Source organism: Corvus cornix, chromosome 12 (assembly GCF_000738735.6).
Source record: "Corvus cornix cornix isolate S_Up_H32 chromosome 12, ASM73873v5, whole genome shotgun sequence".
In the NCBI taxonomy this organism is placed as follows: Eukaryota; Metazoa; Chordata; class Aves; order Passeriformes; family Corvidae; genus Corvus; species Corvus cornix.
In genome coordinates this window covers 17,583,664-17,603,815 of record NC_046342.1, presented here as the reverse complement: position 1 = coordinate 17,603,815, position 20,152 = coordinate 17,583,664, and the positions used below count along the sequence as shown (strand labels likewise).

The 20,152-nt window shown below is 45.0% G+C and overlaps 1 protein-coding gene across 1 annotated transcript in view; it reads left to right on the top strand.

The window, feature by feature from the left end:
• Positions 1-3,640: 3,640 nt before the first annotated feature.
• PDZRN3 (PDZ domain containing ring finger 3) overlaps positions 3,641-20,152 on the top strand; it is a 131,053-nt gene continuing 114,541 nt past the window's right edge. Inside the window, 4 exon segments of the mRNA XM_039559130.1 lie at positions 3,641-4,454; positions 4,456-4,569; positions 10,330-10,416; positions 11,537-11,644. Coding sequence (XP_039415064.1) covers positions 3,852-4,454; positions 4,456-4,569; positions 10,330-10,416; positions 11,537-11,644 — 912 coding nt within the window. The 5' untranslated portion in view covers positions 3,641-3,851.

The following is a 20,152-nucleotide window of genomic DNA, read 5'->3' as shown; positions in this document are numbered from 1 at the left end:
CTCTCCTCAGTTACAAACCTCAGGCTTTGAAAAGAACATTAAAGGCTCATGTTGAGAGGCTGCTTTTTAAACTTTTTTTTTTTTTTTTAAGGGAGAATTGAAATGTGTCTCCAGTAGGGAAAGCTCCATTTGGGCCTTCTCCCATGGACAGAGGCAGCAGGGAGAGGGGAACTTCAATTCCCTGTCAGCACTCCAAGCTGTAGTCTCAGTGCAAGGCTGCAGTGGCCTTCAAAAGCTTTAATTTATAAATAAAGTATCTATTCCTACATAAATGTCACATTAAAGTGTATCACAGAATTCAGCACAGCATCTGCCCAGCAATGGCTCCAAATGAAAATGTTATTCCAGTTCTTGCCTTTATTTTCCATCCAAATATTTGTGTAGTTTCAAATAGCCCAAGGAACCTGGTCCTGACATCACCCTCATGGAAATCAATAAAAGCTCTCTCTCTGGCTTCAGGCAGCGGCCTCAAGCATCCTGTAGTGACAACTTTGAAACCCTAAACCCAAACCTCCACAGCCATCACTGAAGGAATTAATTTCTTTCTATTTACAACCATCCTGAGCACATGGGGCAGTTTATAAACTCGGGTAAAGAAGGCTGTAAGGCAGTGGCCACTGATTTGGAGCAGCTATCTCAAAACAGCCTGCTCAGAACCAGGTGCACTGATGGATTTCTCCATCAGAGGATTCAGCAGCTACAGCAATGAACGCTCACCTCCCTTAGCTGGACTGTGTGCATCCCCAGACAGGGAGTGTGAAGTTTTATTTCATGTAAAATGCCCTTGGAAAAACCAGATCCTGTGATTAGTAACAGCAACCCCAGTTTTTGTGGCAAAATGCAAAACAAGAGTATCCTGCTAGGGAAGTGTGAACTGGCACTACAGATGAAGTGTGGGGACTCAGCAGTGCAGGGCTGCTGGCTCCAGTGGTTGGAGGGAGAAGTAGCATTGCAGGAAGGGGAATGGCAGGAGGGACATGTGAGCAGAGATATCCTGAGGAGAAACAGATGGCAAAGAGAAGGAAGAGGCAAAAAGCAGTGAAGCACAAGAAGAAATATGACAATCACTACAACAGTTTAAACAGAATAATCCAGAAGTCAGCAATATACATGTATTAATTAGACTTATCACCCTGGACTGCACACAACCTTCAGATGGAGTTAACAGAAACCTACACACACAGTTCTATATTACATCATCTGCTTTTTTTTTAAAAAAAAAGGAAAAAATCTGTTAAAAATTCCTTAGCTAGGTATATCACCCTAAACATTGATGCACGCTCTCTTCAGCAGGGCAATGTATGCAGCCAAAAGCAACCTCAGGCTTTATGGAACATTAATAATTAGAATGAGCACTACAGATGGAATTCAGATTTGAAAAGGGAAAAGCCTCAGCACTAAAAAATACTTGCCCAAGACTGAAATGGGAACACAGTTGTGTAACCATGAGTCTTCTTACCTTCTAGAGGTCACCAACACATGAAAAATCATCCGAGGAATTCAGAAAGTCATTTTATTGGGACATAATAGACATACACTAAAGGTCACTTGAAGCTGAAGTTTCTCGCTGGCTTCTGCTTTGCCATAAAGCAAAACACATTAAAAGGACAATTGAGCTGCTCTGTGGCTCTGGTGCACATGAGAATTCTGCACTGCCATCCACAATGAACAAAGCCGGTCTCTTTCAGTGCTTTTTTTCAGTACTTGAATATCTGCCTTGTAGGAGAAATTGTTTTTGCCTAATACTGTGTCTGGTGCTTCAGGTGTGGTCTGGCTGGCTTTTTATAGCATATTCAGGAGTGCTTTTAAATCATCCCTGGGCAGAAATGGCTATCAAAAGTGGTGACTTTTAATGAGCTACATCACCTACATCCAAGTGGCAGCAACGGTGCATTAGCAGCCTGTGCAAACACAGAAAAAACTTACCCCTTTTCAATGAGGATATGGACACAGCACTGTGCTCTGACCTGCCCCTGAAGGCAGGGTAACTGAGGTTCTTGTTCATAGATCCCTTGGAGGCATCAGAGTGAAATGACACCGAGTGAACAGTGTTTTTATTGATATAAAATATATGGCAGGTCTAATTTGGAACAATTTGGTTGCAATGGAAAGGGTGTACGTAGCTGTTCTGGTTATTATCTATAGTGATAGAGCAGTAAAAAAGTATAAAGAGATCACTTAAGAAAATAATAAAGAAAGAAAGGATAGGAGTAGACAGTGGAAAGATATCACCACCCGTGGATCCAGAAACAAGACTTGACTGCTGCAATTTTGATGCCCATTTGTCAAAGTGAGTCTCAGTCTTCATCCATCGGGGATGGAGGAAACCCATGGAACATAAAGTTCAGTGGGATAACACACACTCAGGTTCAGGTGGGAGTGCCCAGGTACCCCCCCTGAAGGGGGAGTTTTCCACTCTCTCTGGCAACACCGTGGATCCTGGGCTGCACCGTGGATCATGAGTCTGGGGGCACTTCGGGAATCTTTGATGGTTTATGGCCCCTTTCTCAGACATGACTGCACAGCTGAGCCAGTTGTGCCTTCTCAGAGGGGATGAAAACGCCCAGGTCTGCGTGTGAATGTCCCGATACCTACCCCAGGAGGGCGTTTACCGCTGAGCCAGGTGTGTACGGGAGGACATCGACATGACAAAAAGCATTACTCCACCTCTGCAGGATCTGTTTCTTACCGGCCTTCTCCCTCGCCTGGCCCAAAACCCAGCTTGTTGCCAAACAAAGGTTGGTTTGTCATCGTGACTCTGGTGGTTTGTGCTCACCCACTCTGTACCTGGGCTATTCTTACGCAGATCAGAGGTTTTGCCACCACACCCCCAAAACCCCTCCTCGTCCCCTTCGGCCGGGGGGTGCAAACCTGGCCTCAGCAAAGCACCCTGTTGCTTTTGCAAATCATTAACCCTTAACATTTCAGTCCCTCACACACTGGCAGATTGTTCTGTTTGCACTTTTTCCCAGAACTCTCACCTGAGGACCGAGTAGTCTGCCCAATTTCTAAGCAGCTCGTCCAGGACTTGACCCCAGGGGCAACTCCATGAGTGCCCTTTCCAAAAGTCATCACAGAACCATAGCATGGTTTCGGTTGGTAGGAACCTTAAAGACCATCTGTTTCCAAACCCTTTGCCACGGACAGGGACACCTTCCACTACACCAGGTAGCTCCAGGCTGGCCTGGCCGCCCCTGCGCTCTGCCTGTGCCCAGCCGATGTGTCCCACGGCCCCGCTCCGAGCAATCATCCCGTCTGTCACCGCTGCCGGCGGCCGAAGCTGCTCCTTCCCGGTCTCACCCTGTCACACCCGCCGCGACCCTCCCTGCGCTCCCCCTCCCCTCCTCTCCCACCGCTTCCCCATCGCGGCCCCTTCCCCTCCCGCCGCTCGTATCCCCGCGCTGCCGGCGCAGCCGCTGCCCCGGGCACAGCTCTGCCATCCCGGGCCCCCGTCACCTGGCCAGCGCGGAGCCCAGCCCCTCCCCGAGACAAAGCCCCCTTGTCCCGGCCGCGGGGGACCCCCGGGGTCCCGGTGGGCGGCGCCGGGCGGGGGCGGTGCCGGGCGGGGCGGGCGCTGTGCGCAGGCGGCGGCGCGGCCGCGGCTCCTTCCCGGGCGCTCCGGGACCGGCGGGGACGGGGCACGGCCGCGGGACGGGGCACGGCCGCGGGCCGGGCCGGGGGCTCAGCTGCCTCTCGGGCGGCGGCAGGAGCGGTTCCTACTTATTTATTCCCGTTCTCTGCCTCTCCCCCGGCCCATCTCCGCAGTCCGGGTACTTTTTCTGGGCTTTTTTTTTTCTTGCTTTTTTTTTTTTTTTTCTTTTTTCTGTTGTTCGCGGCGGAGCGGAAGGAGGATGGGGTTCGAGCTGGATCGCTTCAGCGGGGACGTGGATCCCGACTTCAAGTGTAACCTGTGCAACAAGGTGCTGGAGGACCCGCTGACCACCCCGTGCGGGCACGTCTTCTGCGCGGGCTGCGTGCTGCCCTGGGTGGTGCAGCAGGGCAGCTGCCCCGTCAACTGCCAGCGCATCTCCACCAAGGAGCTCAACCACGTCCTGCCCCTCAAGAGCCTCATCCTCAAGCTGGACATCAAGTGCGACAACCACGCGCGGGGCTGCGAGGCGGTGGTGCCGCTGCAGCACCTGGGCGAGCACGCCGAGACCTGCGACTTCTCTCCGGCCAAGTGCCGCAACCGCGGCTGCCGCCAGGTGCTCAACCTGCGCGATGTGGAAGCGCACATGCGGGAGCGCTGCGAGGCGCGGCCCGCGGGGCTGTGCGAGCAGGGCTGCGGGCTGGTGCTGACCCACGGCGAGCGCCGGGCCGGCGGCCACGGCTGCCTGCGGGCGCTGCGCGCACACGGGGCCGCGCTGCAGGCGCGGGCGGCCGCGCTGGAGAAGGCGCTGAAGAAGGAGGCGCTGCGCGCCGGCAAGCGGGAGCAGTCGCTGCTGTCGCGACTGGGCGGCGGCGCAGCTGGAGCTGCAGGTGACGGCGCTGCGCTACCAGAAGCGCTTCACGCAGTACAGCGCCCGCCTGGACGCGCTGGCCCGCGCCCGCGCAGCCTCCCCCGGCAAGGTAAGGACGGGCCCCGCCGCGCCCCGCGCTGCCCGCAGCCGCTCGGGATGCGCCTTGTCCCGTGCGCGGTCCCGGGGCGTTCCTGCGGGAGAGGGGCCCCCCCGCCCCGCCGTGTGCGGGGCTTGTCGTGGAGAGCCCGTCCGGCCCCAAATCCTTTCAAATACCTGAGCTTTGGGGGTTAATAGCCGTAATATGCCGCTTTCTGTAGGTACATGTTTTCGACTGTGACTGTCATTGCTAGCTGGACCCCATAAGGTAACTCGCACGGAAAAGTAACAAGGTCACGGTATTACTGTTTTCTCTTGGTTTTCTTCCCCGAAGAAAACTCTAAAAGTGGAATTTCCAGGGCTGGAAATGGTGTTAAACCAGCAGAAATTGACTCCCAGGAGTCACACAAAGCGGGTGAATTGGAAGAAGCTGCTGTGACCCAATCCTTTCCAGACCCTGAGCTCACCTAGCATCCCACAATAGGGCTTCCTACAAAATGCAGTCTTTAAGATTAAATATTACGCAACTCAGACACCTCACCAGCTATTTCAGAATCTGCAGCCATCATCTTTGTAACATCCACATCCAAATACAGGACGTATGCTGTGTACTTGTGATTTCTTTGCCAGAGTCACACAGGGTTCTTTAAAAGCTCAATTTAGAAAGGGAAAAATTAACTTGATTTCAGCCCCTCAAAATTAGATCATTCATAAAATGACCAGAATCAAAAGCCGGAGCTACAACAAGTTTTAATTGGAATGAGGCTCCCCAGCGAGGGAAGCCCTGGAAGCCAATTATCTTTTAAATGAAGACATTCGGAGTCCTCCCAGTGACCTGGAATGTGCTACCACAGACACAGCAGTATTAAACTGTTCAAAACTGTCAGACATCTGTATTCACACCTTTGGTAATGTTGAGGCTCTAAAAGCTGTGTAAAGGAAATAAAACTTCATGTTAGAGGATTTTTTTTTTTTTTTAACCTTCTTAGCAATCCAGGGCAGAACCCACCATGTTTTTCCTAACTCAAACCAGAAAATATTTCAATACTAAGTGTGCTGTTCTAACTGCAGGCAATACTGGTTAAAGTCTTAGTAATACCATTAAAATAAATTGGGGGTTCACAGTCATATCAAGATTCAGGACAGTTCTGTCTCCCCACTTTCCTGCAGCACTTCGCCATGGCACTCTGGAGGCTTTCTGCTCCCACAGCCTGGCACACAGCTCCATCTCCATTGCTGATGACAGGAGAGCCCTGCACACAGTCCTGCTGTCAGAAATCACCTCGCCCAATCCCTGCCTCCTCATCTCTGATCTCTCTTATTTTCACACCACCCCTTCTTCGTGGCTAGTGCTGGTAATGTTGGGTTTGCATCACTTAGCTCTGTACGGTGTAGGGAGCTGCTGCAGTCCTGAGAACTGCTCTTTCATCGCTGCAAATGTTCACGGCACACATTTCCAGCTAGGCTTTTTATCAGATTTATGGGTACAGCTGGCCCAGACCGCTGTGCTGGGTCTCAGCCCCGTTACAAAAGGCTGTTATGCAGTTCTCTGGAGCAGCCACCACTCTGAAGAAAGCTGGAAGGTGTCATGTCACCACAGCCCTGGGCCAGCGGTCAGTCAATTACGTGTCTTTCACAGCATTTTGGGCAGCTGGCCAACACTAACAGCTCTCCACTGCCCAGCTCCCAGACAAGCACAATCAGCAAACTTGCATCTTTGTGACCCAGAGAGTTTTGTAGAAGACCCGTGGTAATCACCTGGTGCAGGGGATGCTTTCCCAGTCTGGGGCTGTGGCAGACTTCCAAGTCTGGGGTTATTTTCTGAGAGACAGTAGCACAGACTGTGCAGGAACACTCAGCAGGACATACAAATTTGCCTAAGGATTAGATCCCTGAACACAGGGATTAGAGGTATGATAGTGTGAAATAACCAATTTGCTGTCATTATTTAAATTACGACCATTATTCATATTTCATACATTCCTAGATGTAATAGTTTGCTCTATGTAAACACAAGTAGGCTGAGCACCAACAATCTGGGTTCATAGCTTACAAGTGGTGATTGCAGAACTTACTGTGGGATGTTCTGGCTCCTCAGTAGATGAAGAAAAAGGGTTTTCTGACTTTCCTGCCTGATGACTGCGTGTTGCTGCAGATGTAGAACCAATCCAGAATAAATCAGATGATGTATCCTGTAGTCAAAACAGAAGAAATACCCACGTACAGCTGTGTTCAAATGCTTAGTCAAAGGGGAAATACGATACTGGGTGACATTCGACCATTCATTAAAGACCCAAATTTGTGGTCTTTTGGCAGCTTTGGAGATCCAGGTCAGAATTCACCCTAGCACAGATTTTGTGATGCAGGATGAATCACAGCTTTGCTGTGCTTTCATCTACCATTTCTGAGGTGAGTTCTATAACACCTCCATTACTATATTGAAAGGAGACATAAATAAAATACCTATTTTATACACACATTTATTTGTAAGCATCTCACAATTTTGTAAGGCCCTTAAGCAGGTAGGCATGCCTTAAGTGGCCCCAGTTGTGCTATCCATGTGCATTCTTTGTCACTGAGGGAACACTTTAATTTTACTGTGTACAGTTCAAAGGTTTATTCGGAGAATGACTGTTTATTCCTTGCTGGGAAGAGGAGAGGCTTATTGAGGATGAGCTTGAGGAGGGAGTGGTGGGGAAGGTGGTGTGTCTCACTCAAAATTTGTATTTCCTTCAATCAGACATGTCAATCCTGAAATATCAAAGTCTAAACAATCAAGAAAAAAACTTGTACAATTCAAACAAGGCTTAATCCTTGGTGAAACACAGCACTGTGCACACCTCTTGATAAGCTGATCTGGTCAATCCCTTATTTACACAGCCGACAAAGTCCTTTGGGAAGGAACAAGGGGAGAGGGAATCGGAAGCTTTTGACAGTGCTGGCTGCAGCCCAGGGTGAAAACCCTTCTGCTCTCCTGGCAACCAGAGACAGGGACTGACTTTAAATGTGTCAGCCTGGCAGGAACCAGTTATGATCTGACATTCAGGACCTCTGTGGTGGTGGTGGTAACACAGGTTTGAATTCTGTAAGAGCCAGATGAAGTCCTTTAAAACAAGAAGATGTGTTTTTCTCAGCCTGTCCCCCAAGGAGGATGTGCCAGGCTGGTCCTGGCAGCCCTTTCACCAGGGAACAAGGAGCTGAGGTGCCTCCTCTGGTGAAGACAGACCTTCTCAGCCACAGCACTACCAAAGAAATTAGTCTTCCACTATCTAAAGGGAAAGGCAGTCTATTAGCTGCACATTACTCAGCTGGGAAGTGCAGTAATTTCAAGAATTATGTTTAAGAGTTCTGTTCAGCTGTGGGAATACAACATGCCAGGAACCATCAGGTCTGCTGCCGGAGCAGCTGCCGGGGCAGGGCTGGCCCCTGGCCACCGCATTTCCACAGTTACCTCACTGTTCAGTGACTGCTCCGCTGGAACGCGAGACGCTGGAGGGGGAGAGAAGGGCAGAGCCCTGGAAAAATCATTTGCATTGTGGCTTCCTTATGAAGAGAAGGTTGTTGAAGGAATTGTTGAGACCGGAGATGTGGATGTGCAGCAGTGGCCAAGTGTCACAGCGAGGTGCTGCTGCCTCCCCGGGGCCGGGCAGTTCCGCACGGATGGTGGGATGGGACTGCTGCCATGGGGAACATGGAGACACCACACAAAGCCCCCAGAAACGGCTGGGAATGTCTTTAAAACCCCTGTAGACAGAAGTACTTTTTCAGAAGTACCTCCAGAGAGCTGCATTAGTTGTTTCTTTTCCCTCACAACCCGACTGATTCAATCCCACCTGCTTTAACACTTGTTCAGCCAGGTAGAAAAGTGTCAAATCAAAGCCACATAAGGAGGCTTTAATGAAAACAGGCAACTCTAATTACTGCAAGTGTCTTGAGAGCAATGTTGTAATTGTTTTTTGATTGTTCTAATTGATTTACCTTCTTAAATAGGGATAATAGAAGGAAACAGTAGTGCTAGCATGTGCTTGTCTTTCAAATCCAGAATCATCAGTCCTTGAAAGTGGTCTCACAGGACTGGAAATTTGTTCCTTGAAATCCTATCTGAGGTCTGGGTCTGTAGACTTGCAGGGAAATAGATTTTACTTCATTTTTCAGTCCTCCTCTGAGTACCTGGTTCTCACAGCTGCCAAGTGCAGGCAGATTCAAATAAAATCGGTCAGAGTTTGTTCATATTCCTCTGTATCAGGTCCAAGTCTATTTATTATTCGATCATTAGGGAAGATAATGATCAGAAGCTGACATAGAAGTTGTAAAGCACATTTTCAGGTGGAGTTGTTGGTGCAGCTCCCCTGTGAAGGAGCTCAGAGCGTGCAGTCAGGGGAGCTCTGCCAGCTCACACGCAGGGAATTGGGCTTCCTTATCATCCCCAAATCTGTGGGAGTAATTCAGTAATCCAGGATTACTTTGACATTTTTTATGACTTTAATAGACATTAATATTTGATTGACAACTTCAAATTGACATGTTAGAAGAAAAATGCACAAACTAAAACCATCTGCACTGAATTACAATGTAACTGTTGCAATTTTTGTCATTAATTGGTTATGAAAACCAGACTTGTAAGATAGCTTCCTCAAACTTTTTTGTGTTCGTAACTTTTTCACCCTTTGGATAAAACAAAGAAAATGGTTTTGGCGGTAGAAAAGTTCGTCTGTATCTCTAGAAGAACATAGTGATCCTATTCTGATCTCTACAAACAGTATTGTTATTCAGAGGGCTTTTTGTAGTGCTCTGCTGTTGTTTGTTGTGCTGTAAATAACAACCACTAGATTGAGACTGAAGAGAGAACATTGTGAACATTTAGTGGTCTTTAACAGTTCCTGCACTTACTTTTGTCTTTATGAAAGTTAACAGGCCTAAGTAGCATCCCTGTGTCATAAAGGACATTTTGTAGGAGTTTGTAGTTAGGAACAAGCTGGGATAAGAGACCAGGATAACAGAGCCTGTTCACACAGCCCCCCAAATAGTACACGTCCTTCCACTGTATCTTTGTTGTACATTGTTTGTCCAGACAACCATTCACTGCAGAATTTCATATTTTAGGGATTAACATAATGATTTTCAGTGATGGAAGATTTCTGTTTTGCTAGTCTTAAAATGCCAGAGAAAAAAAATTATGCACAGCAGGTGCTATGAATAGCAATTGCTGTTCTGGGCCTGTGGCAAAATTTGTAGCAATTTTGTTTAATGCTGTTTTCTAAAACTCTGCAGAGAATTTCTGTTGTACAACGCTGTGTTTGATACTGTTTAAAACAATGTCACGTAGCCAGCAGGAGAGAGAGGCAATGCAAGGACCCAGTCCTAAGATTCAGTCACCCCCAAGCACTGGAAAAGTCAAAGAGTTTGACTTCTGGGAGCATGGAGTATTTTACATAACACATCACATATGACTGGGTCAAGTAGTTGCAGGAACCAGCATTACATATAGACCTCTTCTGTTGCTGTTAATTGTCTCACTGTAGATCTCAATAAAAAAGACACATAAATCTTAGGGGTGGTTCTGCTGCTGGAGCTCAGTGGGGTGGCTGGAGCAGCCACTGGGAGCTGCTGACTCTGCTCCTGCAAAGTTATTCCAAACATTTGTCTCTAAACTACAAGGGGATAAAAAAAAAAAGAGAAACCAACCCAACAAAAAAGCTGGGTAGAAGTATTACCTGTTCTGTTTTATCCCCCCACACACAATGTTTTGAAAGTGTTTATCTGTTCTTTGTAGGGTGAAGAAACAAAAGCCCTGACTCTGGTCCTGCATCGGGACTCTGGATCTCTTGGATTTAATATTATTGGTGGCCGGCCGTGCGTGGTATGTTAATTGTTAAAATACGTTTGCCCTTTGCAGTTGGGAACAGTATGTAGGTCAACACCTCGAGGAAAAATGTTGCTGACAAGCATTTGGTCCTCTTGGGATTCTTTCAGAGCAGTTCTTCCACTGAGATTGGTATGGATGTCTATTGACTGCGCTGCCTTTTCTCTCACTGCCTGTTTATTCTTGCATATCATCACAGCCAGCACCACTGATCCTGGTGCAATGCCACTCCCAAAAGGATCAAACCCATGGTGTCTCTTTCTCAGACCATAATCCTGTGATGTTCATGGATTGAGAGCCACAACTTTAGCCCCTTCCATTAAAAAAAAAAGTAATTTACTCTCCTTGCCACCAGAGATGCAGCAGCCCTCTGTGCAGGTGAAGGGATGGAACTTAAACAGCCTACTTTTGAATTCTGTGATTTCAGCAGATGTTTCCTGCACCACACACTCACTAATGTATTTTTTCTGGATGCTTGTTGGCTGGCGCTGCTGCATATGACTTTAATTAGATCAAGGACTGGATTATACCTTGTCCTAGTAATTTAGAAAGTATTCAGAACTACTTCTTGGCTGCTCAGAAATCTGACATTGATCACGATTTATTCCTAGTGAATTCACTTGAAAGTTATACTTTCTTTAGAGTTTTTCAACTTTCTGAGACATTGTTCTGCGTTGGTAGAAGCACAATACACAGGAATATGAAAATACCTTGTTAGGTGTAAGTTGTTTTCATGGGTTTGTTTTTAAGTCTCCAGAGGAAAAGCTGTGCAACTAAAAATAAAAATTGCACCGTTGTCCTATGTTTGATGTGCAAACAGGCTGTGTCTCACTGGATTTTGCATTGAGAATAATTGTAGTGACAATTACTCCTGAGCTGGCCTAAGTCAGAGGAAAATGATTATCAAGCAACTAATTTACCTAATGGAAGTTCGTCCCTGGTTGCTTAGTCTTTCAAAACAGGAGTATCAGGTGTTCTCATTAGCACAAAGTAATTCCATATTAAGACATCAATAAGAATATTTCTCTCAAATTACATGCATTGTTGTGACATGGACAAGCTTCAGCTGAAGGCAGACGAGAGGGGCAATAATGTGTTTTCCTTTTCATCTTTGAAGGACAATCAGGATGGGTCATCGAGCGAAGGAATTTTTGTATCGAAAATAGTTGACACTGGGCCTGCTGCTAAGGAAGGAGGGCTGCAAATCCACGACAGGATTATTGAGGTATGTGAACAAACTGCCTTTTAATAGTGCAAGCTGCAGCTCAGGTCTTCACATGGCATGTTTGCTGCGGGTTTGGGAGAAGTGGACCGTGGTAAACACTGTCTAGAAGATACGTCTGTGAAAATATGCTGGCCTTGATTCAGTGCTGACCTCCAGGGCTTTAGGTATAGTCCTTCCCTAAATATAGAAACCAGATTATGGATGGTATGTGCATGTCCTGTCTTTCTGAGCAGCTCGCATCTCTCTGGTATGCCATAGATAGTTCTTTTTTAAGCTGTTGGAAACTTGGAAGTTATTTAGTTAAAACCATATGTGAAATATCTGTGCTGTAAAGCACGACGTTATTTTTCTTGGTATTGAAGTTTTGAACAGTCAGGGAAAATTCCACTCTGTGATTTCTCCATGGTTTATCATAAACCTAAGTCACTCCATGAATGTTTTTTGTGAGTTCTTACATTACTTAGATTGCAGTCTGAATTTCTACTCATTTGGCCAAAGTCTTGACCTCAATAAAAAGCTCTTCCTGTGAAAGAGATGGTTGCATGAAACTTTGCTCTCAATTTGCAGTGAGCAAATTTCTTTTTGAGGGGAGGGGAGAGAGCAAGAAAAAGGTTCATTTCCATGAAACAAAATGCAGCTGACGGTGAGTCAGTTCCCATTGTTTGGCATTTTGCAGTTCAGAAAAAGTCTTCCTCACTGTCTTATTTTTGTAGGCTGGAGACACTTTGAGAGTCTATTGTTCAAAAAGATAAGTGCGGTGTTTGTTGCCAAGGGTATCATGGAACGGCCAGTTTCTCTAAGTAATGGAATTCCATTGCTCTTATGTTTTGCAAATGAGCAATAAACAGCTGTTAGGGATTTTCTGTTGGCAGGGGACAAAGTGTATTTGCCTTTTTCTGTACTGTTATGGTAAATTGTATTCACAATTTAGTAAGGGCATAAAATATTAATTAAATTTCTTCATATGGGAAAGAATGGAGCCACAGTAGCAGAACTATAAAAAGATAAGAAGCTGAGCTGTGAAATGATCCAGAGTTGCTCAAACTCTGTGTGTGATGTAACATAATTGCGAAAAGGTCTGGACAGTTTTGTGAGAACTCTGCGATTTTGTTTGAACTGAAAGGTTTCCCATAAGCCTGAATTCCCCCGCAGCCTCCTTGGAAAGCTGACATCCGTTTCTGAAGTAGTGCACAGTCACATAAACCAAACAACCGTATGAAAACCAAAATCTCTGGGAGATCAAATACCCCAAGGTTAGGAAATGTCCTGGTCTGGTTCGGGCTCCGTGAGCACAAGCGCTGTCACAGTTGTGGAAGTGACCCTGGCTCACAGCACAGGGGACAAGGGCAGCCAACCTCCATGGGCTCTGCACCATCTGCTCTCTTGCAAGGCACCTCCTTCCTTCTGATCTTATTTTTGCTCCTTCCTTACTGCTCCCCAAGCTTAGTGTTTGTCCAGGCTGAGGAACGAAGTCCCACTCTGCATCCAGAGGAGCTGAGAGGGACACGAGAGGACAGGCTGGGTGAGCTTTCCTGCTGTGTCCCCTCACGGAGCAAAGCCATGCCTGTGCCAGCAGTGTTAGTGCAGAGCCTTTTGCACAGTTCAAGCTGCATTTTCAGAGAAGAGAAAAGCCCAGAATAAAGGCATTAGAGCGATTTGTTGGATTAATAACACGCCAAGGGTAGCAGGAGCCCATGTGTTGACATGGGGCTGACGTGTTGACAGCTCTTGTTGTGCTGACCACAAACTCATTCTCATCTTCACTCTTCTCACCTCTAAATATACACAAAATGCTGATGAAAATGGAGCACATTGTTTCCCAAGTGTTGGCTTTGGGTGCCTCCAGATCAGCAACTCACTCTGGATCAGGAATGTTCTGTGGAAGCAAGCCTTGAGTGATGCCCAGCTAATGTGGTTTGATTCCCATTGTGGAGCAGTCTCCAAGAGTGCTAATTGAATTCTTTTTTAGATAAATTAATTCATTTCATGCAGCCCAGCCACTACAGGCATCCAGTTCACAGCACTAGACTCGAGTGCTCTAGACGAGAGCCCTCAAAATACAGATGTTGTGGACACCAGCTCCTGAGAGCAGCTGTTTCATCCTGTGTTCTCTGCAATTTATATTTAGCACACTGTATCTAACCTTACTCTGGATAAGGAAAAAGGGGACACCTCCTGCATCAAGGCATCTAAGTGAGCTTTATCACCCTAATGTCTAATTTTCTTAGCTAACTGAAATACCTGTAATTATTAGAATTAGGTAATGGCCAGTGGTGGCGTCCTTCTAGAGGCAAGTTTTTTTATAACCTTCACACTGTCAAAGTTTTGATTTGGGAGTCTGACTCAAAAATGATTTACAGATGTAGCTGTAACTAGCAGGACACAGCTGGAGGACTTGGCACAGAGCAGAGCATCCTAGCAGGTCACATTTGCTTTCAAATGCACAAAAAATGGTAAGGAAAGATGGCAACTTACTTCTCTAGGACTGAATTTAGCTATCTAAAACTTCTTTAACTTGTTCCTTCAATATTAAGGTTTTTATGTATCATCAGCATGATTTTGAATAGACTCTTTCACAAAGAATTCTTATTCCACTGTAAGCTGCTGAGCATAACATCTCCCTAATTAATTCCAGCATCCATCACAGAGAATTCACAATGAAGTAAAACATGAATCATTCGATTTCCTTTTGGAAAATGTTTCTTTGCTGCAGATCTTCTGGTGGATGTGTTTTGGAGCACATATAAGAGCATCGCTTCTCGTTTTCAGAACTGCCACAACATTTCTAATTACTGAGCAGGGATTAGGTAGAGTGAAATCCAGACACATCCAGGGTACTGCTCAGGGCTGATAGCAGAAGGTTTGCTTTACTGCTGTTTGCTTGCAAATTCTATCCCCTGACAGTATGATACAGAGATAACCTCGGAATTGTGTCAGCGATAATTTTTAAACGTATTTTCCTTATGTAATTTGGATTTCCTGTTCTACATTTTTCAGGAGGTTAAATGAAAAGTTAATCAGGTTTAAGAATTGACTTGAATTTTCTTTAAAAGCAAATTTTTGTCCCTTTTTATATCATTGAAATAAGTAATGGCACTGTGAGGTCTGTGTTGCTACTGCTAAATGACAAAAATCAAGATGAATGTTGCATGGTCTGTGCTACTCAGTCATCAGAACAGCGTGTAACAAATACAGAGAAATAGCCTTTTTCTTGTATTTTGTTTTACAGAATCTGTTGAATAGTGATATTTACATAGGACTATGAACATCATGTTATGGCTATTAACAGCTTAATAACTTCCCCTCACTGTTTAATAATATCCTTACTCTGTAAATGGGTAATCTGAGGCATAGAGGGAAAGAAGTTCTAGAAGTTCTTGCCGGATTAGGGTTAAAGATTTGGATTTTGGTGTTTTTTAACTTCTCTATGTAAACCAAAGCTTCTTACCTGTATCTGTTTTCAGATCTTTCACAGTGACTTTAGGAGTGAGGAAGTCATGATTCTGGGAGATTTCCTCTGCTTTGACTACGTACAGTTCTGTACTTGTACATTTAAAGCCAGCAGCTGATTTCAGCTGGTGATTTACTGAGGTATTGTTAAGATGTTCCGTAGCAAATTGCCACGTTAAAAACATGCTGAAACTATTGATTTTTTCTGCAAAGGAATTACTGTTCTCATAGATTTCATTTTTCTCAGGGCAACAAAATGGTCCTAATTTCCTCTCTCAACAGAAGTTGGTTCAGGTCCCAGCCCTGAATGCCTCTACGCAGCTGCTTGGCGTTTCTTAAGACAAAATTAGATTTTCAGAGTTTTTATTTTTAAGCACATCAGTCCTGAAAGATTATTAATTAAATCTGGCATTCTCCTCTCACTAACTGGTAAATTTGTTTGTTTAGCTCTGGGACTGCTTGGGAAGAAGGAGGCTTTTGAGAGGCTGACTGCTCGCCACCTTAAAAAGTTTGCAGCACAATTAGGGTACTGTTGGGGTAGTATAAACTGTCACAGCTTTGCTGAAACCTGGAGGATTTATGCCATCTGGGACTCGCCCGGTGTTTCATGCTGCTCACAGGAAGGATCATTAGTTTAGGAGTTGAGAACACGTCTTAGTTCATGTGATTGATTTTCCCCAAAGCACATTCATGTGCTACAAATTACAGGCTGCTTTTCCAGGACGTGCATTTCTTCACAGATTACACACGAGAACAATGAAACTTTTTAGCAAATCTTGTTGATGTACAAACAAAATTTGCCGTTTGCTGCGGGCTCCCTGTTCACCCTGGAGTAAGCGTGGTGTTTTGGCTGAGGCACTTTCTGCTCACAGGAGGGGGTTAGGTGGATTTCAGGGAGATTAATTTGGTAGCTGTGTTAACAGCACAGCCTCTGAAAAGTCACATCAGCACAGAGAAAGTCCATCAGGCACAGAGGAATGGCAGGAAAGGACACTCTGGCAGGAGCAGGGTGAACTCTCCCTGCCAGTGACACAAACTGAGGCGAGGATGGCTTGAAAACTGAGTGAATGAATAAAAGAAGAAACATTCCTTGTGGTCTGGTGGTGCGTGATGGGTCTCGTTTTTCCAGCAGACTGAGCCTGTGGGCTGAAAGGCCTCTGGTGTGTTCCCCGTCTGGCTGCACTGTCAGTGCACGCTCGTGCTGCCCTGGGTGCCCTGCTCTCTTATCACCACTCACAGGCAGCTTCCACAAATAATCAGTCAATAAAATTACTATCTGAACACCGCCTTAAATTTCTGATTTGCTGGTGAGCACTTTTTAAAACAATGCCAGCTTCAGCAGGATAATCCTAAGCCTGCAGCTCCTTGCGGGACACTCGGTGCCAGCTGAACTCTGACAAGGATACAGATTAAACAGAATTCTTCCATTGTTGTGAATGGAAAAGTTCAGCTCTGCAAACAAGATTTACTGTGCAGCTCTGTATGCTCAGGAATTAATTTTCTAGAAGAAAACATTTTCAGACAGTGACTTAAAATTGGCTGTTGCAGTTCCTGCCAGGACATGCAAGCACATGAGAGCATTTGTGGGGAGCGAGCGCAGCGGGGCAGCGAGTGCAGCTACAGCAGAGTCAGCTCTTTCTGGAGTTTATGCTCCCAGAAAACTTTCCAAGGCCTTTGTCCATATCTGTTAATGGTGTCTCACAAAGCAGCATCGTGCCTGTGCTAAAACATAGATCCCACAGCTCGGTCGAAAGGGAGTAATAATAACAACCTGAAGAGGAAAATGTAAATGAAAACAGGCGGCCTTGGTTATCGCTGCATTTTTTCCTCTCATAAATTTATTTCCCAGATTTCATACCAATTTCATACTACAGGCTGAGCTGTGGCAGGGAGCTGGGGAAAGCAAGGGGATGAGCCAGAGAATGAACCAAAGAGGTGCAACAGGATTTTTACACTCAATACTGTAATATTGTTCTTTGCACAGACAAAACCAGAAAAATAAATTGGATGGAACAAAAATCAAAGTGTTGAAAACGGAGAAGGCAGTGTTGTTTCAAGTATTATGGAGCAATGATCTCTGACCTGGAGGCTGCAGAGCTCAGGTTATAAGCACATTTCATACTGCAGCTTTTGAGAAAAGGTCCTGTGTGAGTTCCCCTCAAATTTCCACACCATCTTATTCTTTCTTCTTTTTAATAGAAGTCCACAGCATGCAGATCCTAAGTGTAATGTGGGCATTTTGAATGTGTGGAAGCTTAGAATATTATTCTCAAGGGCATGCTGAATGAATAAGAGGTACTGAAATTATCAAAAAAAAGCTCTCTTAAACTCGGGAATAGATCCCTTATGTGTAACACATCTTTAATTAATGGGATTATGGTGTGGGTCCTTTCTACCCTGCACTTCCCTCCACTCTTGCTTTCCTTGCTCACACAGTCTGCTTGAAAACAACCATTTCAGTCTTTAGCCAGCATGAAATCTGTCCCGTAAAACCTTCAGTGCTCTTGCGATGGGGACCGTGACAACTGCACAAATCAGGAAGAGAATTGCCACTACTGGAATTGGGAGGAATGCCTTTTCTGGGATGGAGCATCCACAGCCCTTGCAGAGAAGTTAAATAATGTTGCGCATGTTTGTGTTGGAATTGCAGTTCAACAGGAAATTACTCTTGACAAAAAGAAGAAGTGATTATGAGGAATTTGCTTTTCAGGTTAGGTTCCCTTGCCTCAAACTTTTCATTACTATGAGGTTGGAAAAATTGGAAGAAAAGTCCTACTGCTAGGATGCTTTAAAACACAGTGAAAGTCACAGATTATTTAGCAAATGCTCTGCCCCAGGAGTTGTTTCTCTTTGGTGTGGTTAACTTGTCCGGGACCACAAGGAGCAAGATTGGAGAGGAAATGCAAACTGCTTTGATGATTTCCAGTCAAATCTCACATGAAGTCAGGGACACATTCCACTGACTCCTGTTGTGCTGATCCCAGAGCTCATGAATTCCCTCATCCATCCTCCCTCAGCTGTGTTTACCATTTTCTGCTAAACCAATCCTGGCTAATTGCCTGGATAATCCAGCTCTTGGTGGGTGCCTGCCTGCCTTGCGTTCCCTTCTCCCAACCCTGTGGTGAGGAGGTTGTTCCAAGCCTGGTGTGGCAGCTAGTGCTGCAGGAACAGTCCTGGTGCTGCAATGCCCAGGACACTTGTGATGAATTCAAAATACAAACCACCTGAGAAATCCAGAATTTGGGATTAGGAATCACTACTCTGTCAAAGAAGTGAAAAATACCTGGTTCATCCTCTGTAGTTCATCAGAGAGAAACGTGTCAGACTCCCAACAAATTTGGGGGTTTTTTTTAAAGGATGCACATAGAGCATATAACAATGGGACAATTTAATCTTTTCATATGTGGTACAATTCCTTGCATTTTCAATCATCTCTTCAGTTTTCCACATTTCAAGCCAAACCATTATGATTAACTGTTAGCTTTTATTTTTAGATTTTTGAATGTGTGGAGTCTTTTTAGAGAAAACACACAGAATGTGCTATCAACTATTTTGACACATTTGGTATCATAATTGGGCAATCAGGCACAATCATCCTTAATTTAGTACATATGTGGCACATTACCATGCCAGTTGGGTTAAAGATATGCATGAACTAAGTGCAAATTAACTGACAAAAGGAGCAAGCTCAGACCATTGCTATTCAAAAGGCACTCGAGTCACATTTGCATAGCTCGTCATTTGGAATTAAAAATGGAATTCGTTCAGCAAACATGAAAAATGCCAAGTGTGGGAGAATGACCAAATCTGCCAGGGGATCCCAAATCCTGATCCCGCAGCTCAGCCCTGGGTAATTTTGGTGGAGGGAATTGTCTTCAGAACAAGAGCATGGTGCTGTTCTAGTGAGAAGTACAAAACAAAATCTCTTCTGCTTAGTGGTCTTTGTAGTTTTAATGACAAATAAGGTGTTCTATAGTAAACAAAATCAATTCCAGTACTGGGTGTGGGGATTTTTGTTTGTTTTATCAAAGCTGGCAAATGTGAGGGTATGGTAGGACAAGAAATGCTCCAGCCAGGAAAACCTGGAAAAGCAGAGTGCTCAAAAGACATTTATCAAATTGTATAGAAATAATGGCTCTCCTTCATATATAAGCCTTTTTCCTTTGCTTAATTAATTAATTCTTTACACTATGAAAAATTATCCACAATTAACTGCAGTTCTGGGCTTTAAACACTGAGAGGGGACAACTTATCAACATCAGGAATTTCATTCCATCATTGTTGACTGCTGCTTTACTTTCTGTATGTTTTGATAAATTTCAAAACAATATAGCCTATTTTATGTTCCACTACGAAGTGCAGCTACAGGACTTGTAAAGTTTCTAGGCTCTCATAAATACAAATGGGACTGGGCTGACAATAATAGTAGTTGAAAAATTTTGCTTCGCCACTGGGGCTTTTAAATGAAAACAATATTTTCCTTTTAAGACTTTTATTACGCATTTTTAGTATCCAGAGTAAATTTGTGTTATGTTAGCTTTCATTTAAAGGTGTAACATCTTTAAAGAAGCTTCTCTCTGTAAAGTCTTATATCTCTAAAGTGAGTTTACCTCTGAAAGGGGAATTTGGGTTTTAAAGGTTGTGGGGGGGAATATTACTTCCAGAAAGGAAAGTTGAGACTTTGGGGTGGAGCAGGAGTGGTACAGAAGGGCTGTGTGGGCAGAGCAGTAAATGGTGGAGACACATCCCATCCCTGTGTGCATGAAATCCCTTTTGTGAGGGAGCAGGGGATTCCTAGTCCCAAAGAGTGCAAATGGTGCAAGTGTCTTATCTCCAGTTTAAATTATACATTAAATGTGCTTCAGCTGTGTAAAGCAGGTGGAAAAAAAGAGTCAAAGTATGGAAAACAGTATCTTTTGTTAGTGCAAGCCCCTTTTCCATAGTCTAATTATGCCTGGTGTTAAAATACTCTTAAAACAAATCACTGATCTGTAGATCCCTTATTGTGGGACTTGACCAGTGTATCTCAGGAACAGCATCCCTGCAGCAGCCTTTCCT